Source organism: Hylobates moloch, unplaced genomic scaffold, assembly GCF_009828535.3.
Source record: "Hylobates moloch isolate HMO894 unplaced genomic scaffold, HMol_V3 SCAFFOLD_4, whole genome shotgun sequence".
NCBI lineage: Eukaryota > Metazoa > Chordata > Mammalia > Primates > Hylobatidae > Hylobates > Hylobates moloch.
In genome coordinates, this window is record NW_026652279.1 from 52,822,316 (window position 1) to 52,836,926 (window position 14,611).

At 39.3% G+C, this 14,611-nt stretch overlaps 1 protein-coding gene across 2 annotated transcripts in view; it reads left to right on the plus strand.

Moving 5' to 3' along the window:
* The first annotated feature begins 221 nt into the window (after window positions 1-221).
* Window positions 222-14,611, plus strand: part of GUCA1C (guanylate cyclase activator 1C) — a 46,036-nt gene continuing 31,646 nt past the window's right edge. The window contains exon 1 of one of the 2 annotated variants that reach the window (XM_032149130.1): window positions 222-542. In XM_032149130.1, coding sequence (XP_032005021.1) covers window positions 339-542 — 204 coding nt within the window. In that variant the 5' untranslated portion in view covers window positions 222-338. The remainder of the gene's footprint in view (window positions 543-14,611) is intronic. The other variant, XM_032149131.1, reaches the window with a different exon arrangement.

Below are 14,611 nucleotides of genomic sequence, written 5' to 3' on the forward strand. Positions count from 1 at the left end.
CCACTGTACCACTCAATAATGTAGGCAAAATTTATGGCTAACAATATAACAAGGATCACCCTCTCTAAAATATTGCCTCTTCCCTTCACAAAAAACTATGTCTGTGCATGACTGTAAGCATGTTAGTTACCAAGTGCCAAGTGACCTTGATTTTAAAACTGGGCAGATGAGTTAATCTCACTGGCTTTCTATTCTTATTTAGCTGTTGCTGTAAGAGGTTTAGAGTAGCTTTCTGAGGGCATATGTTAGCCTTCAGTTTTAGTGAGGAGTAAGGGACTAAATCCAGCGAAAACTTATGTGAAAACAACCTGAGGAAAAGCTGTAGACTGTGAGTCAAGATGGGGAATGGCAAATCTATAGCTGGTGATCAGATAGCAGTTCCTACACAAGAGACCCATGTGTGGTACAGAACATTTATGATGGAATATCCATCTGGCCTGCAAACACTACATGAATTTAAGACACTTTTGGGTCTGCAAGGTCTGAATCAGAAGGCCAATAAACATATTGATCAAGTTTATAATACCTTTGACACGAACAAGGTAAGATCTTTTACTTTTCGTTTCATTTGAAAATGCTGTGGTTCTGCACTCCTTCCTTTTTTTTTGTTTTTCCTATAAAATAGCCTTAAGTAAAATGTGTGCATCCCACTGAATAGAGAGGTCTTCAGGCAACTCACAGCTTGTAGGTAAGTGAGTCATTAAACACTTTTAGTACTGACGGCATGAAAATAATTGGGAACTAGCCTCTCCCACCCTAGGAAGTGTTCTGCATGTAGGGAGTTATTTTAAAACCAAATTAAATCTCGGCATGGAATTCTAATGCTATCATTTAAATAAATCTAATAAGTACAGATTGATTTACAAAGACTGTTTTCGAAGTATTTAATGCATTGGTGACATTTTATAGAAAAGCAAATTACAGGACTCTGCTTTTAAGAGTGTGATTGCATCTAGATTGGCAGATATAATCAATACAAATTAGCCAACATGTTGTCTGTACTCAAATCAAAAGTTAAACTGCTTCGTATTACTTTTTTCCCCATAGTTGACCAATTTAGTTTGGGGAAAATGGAAAGTTAACAGTTTTAAATTCAGACAAATTTTTGTTTCTAAAGATTGTTACTCAACTATTGTCTTGAATTTACTCATTACTGAGGAGCTGTAGTGCATTTAATTTCATTTCTTGAAAAAATACAAAGAGAAGAGAAAAGAATATATGGAATGGAAAAAAAAAGGAGAGACAAAAAAGCAACAACCTCAAACATCAGGCTCAGGTTCTGCCTGCTTTTACTTGTTTATTTTGGTTATTTTACTGTAGATTTGTATATTTCAAAATATGTAGATGTTGACTAGAATAAAAAGGAACAGAGAAAATGCTAATAGAAAATAGATGACTTTAGAAGGCCATCCAACTGATAATAGAAGAGAAAGAAGGGGAGGTAAATTGAGTAAAATTAAAAAAAAACTGGTTGTTTGATAGGATGTGTAGAATTTAGCAAAATACTTTAAACCAAGAAGCAGGTGACTTAAAAGGAGGTAACAGGCAGGAACTTGGGAAAATTAAACCCGTGCAAAATTAACAGCTATTTTAATCCTTGTAGCAATGTCAGGAACAGATTTCTTTAGGACAGTATGGTATGGTCTTTTGTGCTTTGTTACCAAACATGAGTTAAGCACTGCCTGTTTAGCATGACAGTGCTTTCCTCCTCATCAATTTTACTTAGTGTCAATGTAAGCAAAAGGCGACCTTCAAAGAGCTGACAAATCAGTGGGAAAATGTGGCAGATTCCGCTTTTGTTATTAATCCTGGAAATGTGTTCCAGATACTATAACCATGATGCCACGTTGTCTTTATTTGCCTCTCCCTGTGTGTGTGTCTCTCAACTCTCAATCTCAGTTTTCTCTTTCTTTCTCTCTGTCATTCTCTGTGCTTCACTCTTTGTATGGCTGCTATAAGCAGCCCAATATCAGGATGAAAGTTTGTTGCTCTAGACAGCAGCTTCTTAGGCTCTAACTACTCCTGAGAGGTTAGAAAATGAGCTGTCATCGAGTTTTACAGTTATTATCCAAAGGCGTTGATGTCATATACCATGCCAGCAGTTAGGTTGCTGGCCCAGTATTTGTGAACACATTGTACATGTCAGTGGTTCACATGCAAGAGTGGGAACATGCGGAAAGGAGTCCTGGATAGAAGCAAGGATCTGCTGTCAGATGAAGCCCACTGTCAAGGAAGCAGGGACAATGTCCAAACAGGTGTGTGTGTCCTTGGTGTGAGAGCCCTCTCAGTGTCCACCACAGGAATGGCCCGACCCATCCCAGGAGCTTAATTTAGATGGCTTGGAAGTTCCGCTGCTATTCATCAAAGAGATTTTATGTTTGCTTAGGAAGGAAGTGAGCCTAAGCAGTAATGACAAATGCCACAAAAGGTGTGGGGATTTCAACATAAAATCAGGTGGTAAAATGACAAGAGTAAGGATTGTTCATTATCAAGTGATACTAAGAAATGATGTGCAATTATGCACAGAAAAACAAAGTCATATATTTAATTAGATGAACTGATAAAACTAGCAACTGTCCAGAATCCCCAAAGATTTGCTATTTCTATGCAGCTTCTCTGCAGTTTTCTTTTTTTCTTTGTGTTTTTGTAAGTTCGACTTTATTTTTTAAATTTTATTTTTAAAATGAATTTTATTGTGTATGTCTAAGGTATACAACATGATGTTATGGGATACATATGGATAGGAAAAAGGGTTACTGTAATGAAGCAAATTAACATATCCATCATCTCACATAGTTACCCATTTTTTGGTCTTTGTGGCAAGAGCAGTAAAATCTACTCATTTAGCATGAGTTGCATATAAGTACAATTTTATTACTGTAGTCCTCATGGTGTGTAATGAATCTCCAGACTTGTTCCTCCTACATATCTGCTACTTTTATCCTCTGACCTACATCTCCCCATTTCCTTTTCTCCCACCCCACTCCTCGTAACCACTCTATTTGATTTTTTTTAGATTCCACATGTAAATGAGATCATGCAATATTTTTCTTTTTCTTTTATGTTCTATAGATGGAAATTATTTTAAAATGCATTTCATACTTTTCTACCTCCTCAAAGTGCTGGTAAAGCGCTTTCTTAATATATCAGGGTCATTATTATGAACAGCAGTTGTTATATTCTGTGTAATACCATGAGACACCCATTCCCATTGAAGTTTCTGGAGCTGTTTCCTTTTGTGCTTTTATCATTGTGTTTGCTTTTTCTTGTTGTTCTGTCTTTTCTCCTGCTGTCAAACTCACATTTCACAGCTTTCTTATTGTTATAATATTAATGAGCTTTTGATCTCTTTTTAATGTGCCATTTCTAACCTGGCTTTGGATTGTATTCAAGCTAAGCAAGCCTATTAGGATAGTGCTTAAAATAAAAGTAAATACATTCTGAGATTTAAAGCATAAAATTTATAATAATATTTTTTAGCTAATCACACAGCATGGTGGATTTCTCCTTGGCATTCAGTAACAATAACACTTTCTGAGTGTCAAGGATGTGGGGAAAAGAGAGACCTTACACACTATTCATGGGAATATAAACTACTACAGCTACTATGGAAAACAGTATGCAGGTTCCTCACAAAATTAAAAATAGAACTACCATATGAACCAGAAATCTCACTTCTGGGTATATATCCAAAGGTAATGAAATCAATATGTTGAAAGGTTATCTGCACTCCATGTTTATTGCAGCACTATTCACAACAGGCAAGATATGGAATCAACCCAAGTATTATCCATCAGCAAATGAATGGATTAAGAAAGTATGTCATGTATATGCAATGGAATACTATTCAGCCTCAAAAAAACAGGGAAATCCTGTCATTTCCAGTAACATAGATGAACCTGGAGGACATTATGCTTGGTGAAATAAGCCAGACACAGAAAGACAAGTAATGCATAATCAACCTCACTGATATGTGGAGCCTAAGAAAGTCAAGCTCAGAGAAGCAGAGAGTAGAATGGCTGTTGCCAAGGACTGGGGGTGACGGGGAAGAGGAGTAATAGGGAGATGTTTGTCAAAGGGTACAAAGTTTTAGTTATGCAGGATGAGTAAGTTCTGGGCATCTTGTACAGCATGGTGACTATGGTTAATAAAATATTTCATACTTGAAAATTTCTAAGAAAAAATCTTAGATGTTCTAACCACAAAAAAAGATAAGTATGTGATAAGGTGATGGATATGGAAATTAGCTTCTTTTAATCATCTCACATTGAATACACATATAAAAATAACACATTGTATACCATAAATATATATAATTTTTATTTGTCAACTATTCCTTAATAAAGCTGGAAAACAAAACCCACTTTCTGAGTGGTTGTGATGTGCCTGACACTGTTCTAGGTGCACTGAATAGATGATTACATTCAACTGTCACAATGGTAATGGAACCTATTTTATGGTAATGGCCATGGCCTTAGCACCTCAGACCTTTGGGAAATGTAATTGACCAATGCCTTAGATGCTTCACTTTAGAATTCAAATTGTGCTTGCCCTGAATCCATGCGGCCTGGGCTTAGACTACCACCAATGATTGAGTGCAGCAAAAATACTAAGGCTGGGTTATTCCTAACAGACAGGAGAGTCCTCTGTCTACAGGCTTTGGCTCAGGGATTCCCTGGCAGCTTTGCTGGACCTTGGGTTACAGGAGTGCCTAGGACACTTCTCCCAACCTTCCCTCCCTCTCTTCTTCACCTGGATCAGATTGACACCGTGGTCTGACAGCTGGCTCAACTGTTACAGACTCCCTCCCTATTTCCTTCCACACATGCATTTCTCCAAATAAAATCCTTAAATTGAGCTGAATGGGTCTACTATCCTATTAATAAGACTCACAGAAAAAGGGGCCAGAGAAAGTAGAAGATTATAACAAAAAAATCAGAAAAATTGGCCACTGTGGTGGCTCATGCCTGTAATCCCAGCACTTTGGGAGGCTGAGGCAGGCAAATCACTTGAGGTCAGGGTTCGAGACCAGCCTGGCCAACATGATGAAACCCTATCTCTATTGAAAACACAAAAATTAGCCAGGCGTGGTGGTGGGCACCTGTAATCCCAGCTGCTTTGGAGGCAGAGACAAGAGAATTGCTTGGACCTGGGAGGCGGAGGTTGCAGTGAGTTGAGATCGTGCCCTTGTACTCCAGCCTGGGTGACAGAGTGAGACTCCATCTCAGGAAAAAAAAAAAGGAAAATTTCCCAGATCTGTTAGACGCAAGTTTCACAAGGCCCAGCACAATGTGCAGAAAGACATCAACCTACAGCGTATTCTGAGAAATTTTATAAGAAGGGTAAAAAGAAAATCCTAAAGTCTTTCAAGAAAGGAAAGAAAACAGAAATAGAAACCAAAATAGCATTGAGCTTCTTAACACCAACACCAGAAGCTAGAAGTGGAAAAAAACCTTCCAAAATTCTGAGAGGAAATTATCGAGCCAAATCAAATATGAAGAGAGAATAAAGACATGCGAAGACTAGAAAATTTATTTCACACTTACTTTTTTCTTTTTTTCTTTTTTTTTTTTTTGAGACGGAGTCTCGCTCTGTCGCCCAGGCTGGAGTGCAGTGGCGCAATCTCGGCTCACTGCAAGCTCCGCCTCCCGAGTTCACGCCATTCTCCTGCCTCAGCCTCTCTGAGTAGCTGGGACTACAGGCGCCCGCCACCATGCCAGGCTAATTTTTTGTATTTTTAGTAGAGACAGGGTTTCATCGTGGTCTCGATCTCCTGACCTCGTGATCTGCCCGCCTTGGCCTCCCAAAGTGCTGGGATTACAAGCGTGAGCCACCGCACCCGGCCTACTTTTTTTTTTAGGAAGCTCTGGAGTAGGTGCTCCATCAAAAATGAGGGTTTATTAGTCTGTTCTCACACTGCCATAAAGAACTACCTGAGACTGGGTAATTTATAAAGAAAAGAGGTTTAATTGGCTTAGAGTTCTGCAGGCTGCACAGGAGACATGGCTGGGGAGGCCTCAGGAAACTTACAATCATGATAGAAGGGTGAAGCACGTCTTTACATGGTGGCAGGAGAGAGAGGGCAAAGGGGAAAGTGCTACACACTTTTAAACAACCAGATCTCGTGAGAACTCACTATTGCGAGAACAGCAAGGGGAAAACCACCCCCATGATCCAATCACCTCCCACCAGGTCCCTCTCCCAACATTGAAGATTACAATTCAACATGAGATTTGGGTGGGGACACAGAGCCAAACCATATCAGAGGACATGTATCAACAAGCGGGAAAAGAGGAATCCAACATAGGAAATCAGGTAAGGGCAGTCTCAGGATCATAGAAAAGGAAAGTCCAGATCAACAGCTATATGCAGAAAGCCCAATGAGCTGCTAATCCCATTTGAGAAGGAAGAAGGGGGATCCTGGGAGGACCTTAAAGAATGACATTGATGAATCAGCTACTATGTTTGAGGATTTCAAAAGAAATATTAATTTGTTAATAGATATTTAACAAATCTGATGCTACATTTGACTGAAAATAACAAGGCAAAGTACAAGGAAAACTACCAAAATTTAAAATGAAATACCTTAAACATTTTTATTATGAAAATTTTCCACATACAAACGTAGAATAGCTCTCATAGACGCATCACCCAGCTTCAGCAATTATAAAAATTTTGCCATTTTTGTTTCATCTGTCCTCCTACATGTGTTCTGGATTTTTTAAAAGAAAAAATACTCCAACATTATGTAATTTTGTCCTAAAAATATTTATTATTCATCTATACCAATAAGGACATTTTAAAAACATAAGTACTATGCCATTAGCATACCTAAAAATAACAGTAATTCCATCTGAAACTTTAAATAGACAAATAATAATGGTATATATTTATGGGGTACAATGCTATGATATGATATACAGTTGACCCTTGAACAACACAGGTTTGAACTATGAGGGTCCACTTACAGATTTTCTTCCTTCTCTGCCACCCCTGAGACAACAGAACCAACCCCTCCTCTTCCTCCTCCTCAGCCTACTCAAACGTGAGGATATCCTGATGAGGATGAAGACCTTTATGATGATCCACTTCTACTTAAAGAGTAGTAAATATATTTTCTCTTCCTTATTATTTTCTTCATAACATTTTATTTTCTCTAGCTTACTTTATTGTTAGAATGCATTATACAGTACACATAAGATAGAAACTATGTGTTAATCAACTGTTTCTGTTATTGGTAAGGCTTCCAAGCAATAGCAGGCTATTAGTAGTTAATACATTGTGAAGTGATTAACTCAAGCTAATTAAAATATACATCATCTCACATACTTATCATTTAAGTGTGAGAGAACATTTAAAATCTACTCTTTTAGTGATTTTGAAATACACATTATTATTAACTAATAATTGCTAATATCATCTAATACCCAGTCTGTGGACCAATTTTCAATTGTTTCAAGCATCCTTTTTTTTTTTTTCAGATTCTTGATTTGAGCTAAGATCCAAACAATGTGCCATGTTGCATTTGTGGTTATGACTCTCAAGTCTTCATTTTTTTTCTGTAATAGTTCTCTAATCATCTCCTTCCCTTTTCATGCCAATGATTCATTAGGGAAAGTGAGTCATTGGTTCTGTAGAATATCCCGCATTCTAAATGTATCTGATTGTCCTCTTGTGTCATCTAACTTGCTTTTGATTCTTCATATTACCCATAAACTGGTATTTAGCTGTAGAAACTTAAATCGATTCAGATTTGTTTGGCAAGAATAGTTTAAAGGCACATAATTATTGGTTGTCTTTAGTGAATTGTCTGCTAGGTTCAGGTGGTGTCAGGCTGATTACAATGAGTCAATTACTAACTCCATGTAAAACAAGGAAGTCAATAATTTTGGTATGCCACGGCTATGCAGAGAACAAAATGTTCCATAGGCTGGGCACGGTGGCTCACGCCTGTAATCCCAACACTCTTCAAAGGCCAAGAAGGCGAGTAGATGGCTTGAGTGCAGGAGTTCGAGACCAGCATGGGCAACATAGCAAAACCTTGTCTCTAAAAAAAATACACAAAAAAAAGTAGCTGGGCACAGTGGCTCACACTAATAGTCCCAGATACTCAGGAGGCTGAGGTGGGAGGATCGCTTGAGTCCGGAGGGGTTGAGACTGCAGTGAGCAGTGATTGCACCACTGCACTCTAGCCTGGGTGACAGAGACCCTGTTTCAAAAAACCAATTACCACAATCATTAAAATGAAACTCTTTTAGATTAACTACAATTAAGGGAATCTGGTGGGAGAACAATAGTGTGCTGGTGAATGCTTCATTAGCTCAGAGGGTTCAAGGGCAGGTAACTCTGGTGACATTTGCTTATTTCCATAGAGTAAATACTCGCGCGGTGGCCAATTTTGAAGCTAATGACTGTTTAATACTTGGCTTATACAATTTAACAATCAGCTCACACTGGCAGATGAAATACGCTCCAGCACATCATTGGGTTATATGAGGGTCATAAAATTAAATACTTATCTTTTGTATAACAGGAAGCCAATGTCTAAAATTAATAAATCAAGATATAAGAATAAGCATCTTAATTACAAATGTTGAGTAAAGACTAGGAAAAACCCCACACGTTCAGTGTTTTTAATGATAGGCCTTTTAGTTGTATTTAATTTTAAATAGGTACATGTTCTATGTACATGCTTAAAAACGGGATTCTTTAAAAATTTAAAGATAGCACAGAAGACAGCAAATCTTAATAGGTGAGGTCAGTGAGGGAAACTGCTCCTCTCAAAATTAAGATCTGTCTCTGGGAAAGACTTGGCAACACAAGTTCCTTAGTTTCTACAGCTGGAAATCATCCATTCTATTATGAAAATTCTACTGATTTCAAAGCCGATGTCCTAGATTGGTGTAAACGTGTCAAAACATAAAGTCTCCATGATGAGTACAAAATGAAAGTATGTGCCTCTTGCGGTCAGTGTTACACCTAAACCAGGTGAGATGATGGGACTTGAAGTTAGGTGGGCTCCAAAGACCGGCCACAACAACTACCACTGCCAACGCAAAACCTGGTGACGGCCTAGTGAGCCTTTGAGGGCCGGGTGCGGGCCAGCACAGATATAACAGAAACTGTAGATTTTTGTTGCTGGCCATTGGTTCCTTAAAGGCAGTGAAAGTGGGCAGGGGCTGCACTATTCTCACCTAAGCATCCATAGGCTTCACCTGGAGACTGATACAAACCACCCAGTTCTTGGGAAAGTACTTGCTGTTCTGGGAATGAACCTGCACTCTGGCTATGCTCCTAGGGAGTGCACAAAGTGGAACTTCCTTCTGCTCTGCTAACATCCATGCAGAGGCTGAGGATGAAGGAGCACCTGGCCCTGCCACTCATCCTGCGCTCTGCACTTTAGGCGTGCTGCCTTCCTTCTCACCCTCCGTTTACTCCTCTAAGTCTCCTTTCTCTTTTTAAGTGCAAGTGGTACATCAATTCATCATCATGAAACAATAGTACAGAAACATGAAGTTTATAAGAGGATTATTGACCCCCTCAAATCCCACATTTCCCCAGAATGGGCACCTATTCTAGCATGATGGCATACAGGAGATAGCAAACATATTTACTGAGTGATTAAATAAAATAATAGGGAGATGTTGTGCTGAACCCCTATTAACCTTCATAAGGAAGGCACCAGGTTCAAGAGGCCAAACAAGCTGCCCAGAGCCAGCAAATGAGACATGGGGTTTCATTAGGGGCTTATATACAAGACAGAGCCCAGTGGCAGGGGCTGGACAACATAACTGCATGGCCCAGTGGTGGCAGGCTGGGCAGGAAAACTGCAATCGCTTACAAACAGCATGCAGTTGCTATAGTGTTTTCAGTTAAGACCCTCCCCTTAATGACCTCCACCTGGCAACCTTCATGTTACCTAAAATTCAGGGCCTCAATCACCTGTGACCCATGTTCCATAGGACGGGACAGGGGCTTAGCTGTTCCTCATAGACAAGAAACAAATCTCCGGGTTGGCCAGTCCCGGATTCTCTATCTCAGAACACATTCAGGTGCATCTGCCAGACAGGGTCATCCTCAGGTTTCTCTGAAATTATTCCTATCAGGTGTGTTTACCCTGCAGGAAACAACTTAAGTAGCCTCACTTTTACATATGCACTTCTTTCCTTTCCATTCCTCTCTTTCCCTCCTTTTTTCCCCATATGTATTCCAAAGGAGGCCACCATACCTTCCAAATTGCAAGTTAGTGCTTAATTGGAGTAATTATCTCAAGAAGAAGTTTAAAATATATTTCTTTTCTTTATATGTTTATTTTTTTATTTGAATTTCTTGTTTTGTCCACAGACTTTATATGCTTATTTTAAATTTGGTTTATCATTATATTTATTTATTAAAAAATTTTTCCATAAGTTATTGGGGTACAGGTAGAATGACCTGGATGAGATTGGAGACTATTATTCTAAGTGAAGTAACTCAGGAATGGAAAACTAAACATCATATGTTCTCAGTAATATGTGGGAGCTAAGCTATGAGGATGCAAAGACATAAGAATCGTATAATGGACTTTAGGGGCTTATGGGGAAAAGTGAGAGGGGGGCGAGGGATAAAAGACTAAAATGTATTTCTTATTTGTGTATCTGGTAAGAATTTCAGCTTCCATACTCAGGCATTCAAGAAATGTTACTTTAGTTTTCTACTAAATTTACATTTTGAGTCCTCCTTTAAGAAGGAGGGCTCTCCCGCCACTCTCCAGGATTGCATGTAAACCCCAAATCTGCATCCAAACCTCCAGGTGTTGGGGGAGAATCTGTCTACACCAGTGTTTGTGGAGATAGTCCCCCTCCTTATCTCCTGATTCATTCAGAGGGCTGTTGTTTCTTCACGGCTATGCCTCCTAAGTCAGATTCTCTCTTAGCTACTTTATACTCCAAGGCCTCTTAGTCTGGGTCAGGCTTCTCTGGCCAAATACACCTACAGCCTTTTCTCCCAATCTACGCTAGGTGCAGGGGAACTTGGTGTATCTCTACCCAGGAGGTGAATCACAGGTGCTTCTGCTCTTACAACTGCCAAACGTGGTGTTTGTATTATGTCATCCAACTATTCTTGGCTCTCACATATCAGCGCCCCCCTCCCCCTCGATATCTGGCAACTCTCTCTTCCTTCCCTTATTCCACACCTTCCCAGCCTATGGAATCTTTATGTAATTTGGGAGTAGACTGGAGAATCTAGAAAAACTGTCTCTAATTATGCATTCTTCTGAATCTTTTGTTTATGGCATAAACTTTATGCTCTGAATCCTAAGTGGCTTCAACCATTGAAACTTGAGAGCTAAGAATGAACTCTTGATTCTTGCTTGACCTTCTGCTACAATGACCTATCTCTTAGGCAATGAATTTCTTTATGAATGTGGGGAGAGCTGGATGACAGGAGGGATTACCAGGAGGAAACTCACATAGTTAACATTCTGTATTATTATCTCACTGCACTTGCAAATATTTACTAAGCACCTGGAGGCATGGAGGAGGGAAGGATGCCGCAAAGATGGATGAGAATTGGTCTCTGTCCTAAATTGACTTTACAATCTAGTGGGGAAGATAGGCACATCCTCAAAAAATAAAAAGAAGTAAATAAAGAATCAAAGCTTGAGAGAGGTTTCCCTCACATTGTACTAACTCTGTGGTTCCAAGGTTCCAAATGGACCCATGGTGTTAAGGGCTGCTTTTAAACCTGGTAATATGGTCAAGGGTCCCCTAGGGGAATTCTTCAATCCCATCCCAGCAGGGCAGATCAGAATAGAAAAATTACATTCAAATATTAAGGTTGTGTGGGGCTAGGGGTGTGTGAATAGGTAGAAAATATGATTTTCTGTTCCCTCGAAGAATTTATAACCTAGTTGAGGAAAAAAGTTATATCAAGATTGTATAACCAATGAATAAAACAAGACAGTATAAGCAGAACTGACTGTGTGATCCAAGGTTCATTTACTGGCATCAGAAGATGCAGCAGAGGTTGAGCGATGGACTTAGTTAGGAAAGGCTTTCTAGAGAAGTTGAGGCATTTGGGGATCTTGAAAGAAGTGAAAAACTTTGATCATTACTAATAAAGGCTAACACTCAACACTTCTGTGCCAGTCACCCTTTTATGCATTTTATGTTTATTATCTCATAGAATCCTTACAACTGTATCATAGAGTAGATACTATTTTTCTCATCCGCATTTACACATGAGGAACCTGAGGCACAGAGAAGTAACTTGCCAGAAACTACACATCAGGATTAGAATGCTGGCTGCACCCTTGAATTGGTGTGTTATTCCACCTTTAACAAAGGAGTTGAGAACTGTAATGGAGAAAACAGCTCTAATTAGAGCAGGAGGGAAGAGGGAGAGGGCATGTGGGGGCCTAGTTGAGGCAGAGGGTTATGGCTAGAGCATAACTGGCCACAGACTCTAGGTGTCTCAACTAGAACTTTTGCTCCATATGGGTAACAAAACAGTCGTCAGGAGTACAGTTACATCCTAGCTGAGAAATCAGGCACTCAGAGCACTGAGATGCCTGGAGAGTCTCAGAGCAGAAAGTCAGCCTTTGATGATACTTCCAGCTTCTGGTCCACTTTCTTGTTGCTGTAATAGATGTGACGGTAAATAAACAGCCCTCAGGGCCACACCTAGGCATCTGGGTTTTATGCAAATAGAGTGTCATTGTTGACCCTTAAACTAGGCCAAAACTCCTCTAAGAATACTCACTTGTCAGATGCAGGAAGGCAGGGATGAGCCCATTTCCAAAGGGCAAAACTGGACTAATAGAAGTCTGATTTTTGGTGGCAAGGGAATGAAATGGAGGAGGGAAATGGGTCTAAAAAACTTGTCAAAAGTCTTTGCCTCTTTTGGCACTCCAAAAATCTTACAGAGGGAGGTAAAATGGTTTCTCTAAATGTATGGGTTTGGAACTCAAACCACAAATGGAGTGCCAGTTTAAGCCAGAAGAACAGTTGTCAGCACTAGGTTCATGTAAACTCCAGGATAAAACAAAACACCCAGAAAATCCTTAGGTTGTTATTTTCAGTTAGCAGCTTCAGCCAAACCCTGGGCATCAGGAGTGAGGGGATGATGAGTGAATTCTTAGAAACGGGGCAAAGGTTTATCCTGGACAGGAAGAGGAATGAGAAGTAGCGGGGCTGTGGGATTTGAATAATGATTATTACAGTGGGTGTGATGATGGTTTACCTACAAATCTGTTCATAAACCACATCTTAGCTTTAATGTAGCAGAAGTCCTTGCTGTTTTTTTTTTTTTTTTAAATGAGTCCCTTAGGGAATCTCTTTATGATATGAATCACAGCCCAACAACAGGACAGTGGAGGCAGCACCTTGGGAAGAATCAGAATGTCTGGCCTCCTGTCCCCGCTCTGACCCTTACTTGGGGTATGTAATCTTGGACAAGACCATTAACCTCTCTGTGTCTCAAATCATTCATTTCCAAAACTGGGACAACAAGACCTATGCTGCCTGCATTATCATTGAGCTCATGTGAAATAATGCAGTTGAAAACACTTTGAAAAAATGTGCAATCCAGTCCACAAAAGGATGGAATGTTTATCTGTAAAATGCAGATAACTCTGACCTCAGCCCCCACAGGTTTGATAACAGTGCAGATTTAACAGTATTTCTTATCAAGCTTGTATTGTATTTCCAAACGAAAGGTATTTCTACAGGTGCGGGAGTTGCTTTCCTGCCATTTCTTGTTTTTAATTTTTCTTAATGCTTTCGACATTTATTCGTGCTGTTTTGGGCAACATTTGCCCCTTGCAATGGCTGCCAATCATGGAATGAAATTCATTAAATGAGAATCATCTTAGTATTTTGACTGTCGTCTTACTATAACCCAGGACTCATGCTTGGGAGCCCCAGCTCTACTTGAAATTCAGAAGTGACCTTTGGTTATCTGCTCCCTAGCTTCTTTGTGTAGGAGCCCTTAAAAATTGGAGCAGGCAACATGCCTTTTAACTTGTGTCATAATCACTGTTGTTCATTAACCGGTGGCTACCCTGCAACCTGTAACACTGTACTGGGTTTTCTGGCCTACAAAGTGACCACAATTAACTGTTTATATTCATAAGATACATTTACTGGAAACAAATGATCTTATATTACATTGTAAATCATTAAGTTGCAATCTCTTAAGGGTTAAGAGCAAGGGTTCAGAGCTACTAGCATGGAAGCTCTCAGGAAGCATTTGTTGTGATAATAAAGTACATCATATTTGTTTGGTACTTCATAATTTACAAAGAATTTTCATATATACTATCAAACAACATTTTGGTTAAGCTTCTCACAGAATTTTACCTGTTAAAGACATCAACTTTACCCACTGACATACATTTAAACGTAAGCTGTTGTAATTCATGTATTTTAACAAAATCTATTGAAATTGTGGTTCTTAATTCTGGCTATATATGAGAAGCACCTAGAGACATTATTAAAAATACCAGTGGCTGTGTTTCTAACTCAGAACAACTAAATCAAAACAATGTTTTGTTTTTTTAAGCTGCCCAATTATTCTAATGTGTAGCCACACATAAGGATCACTGCTCTCCAAGAAAGACTGCAGTCTA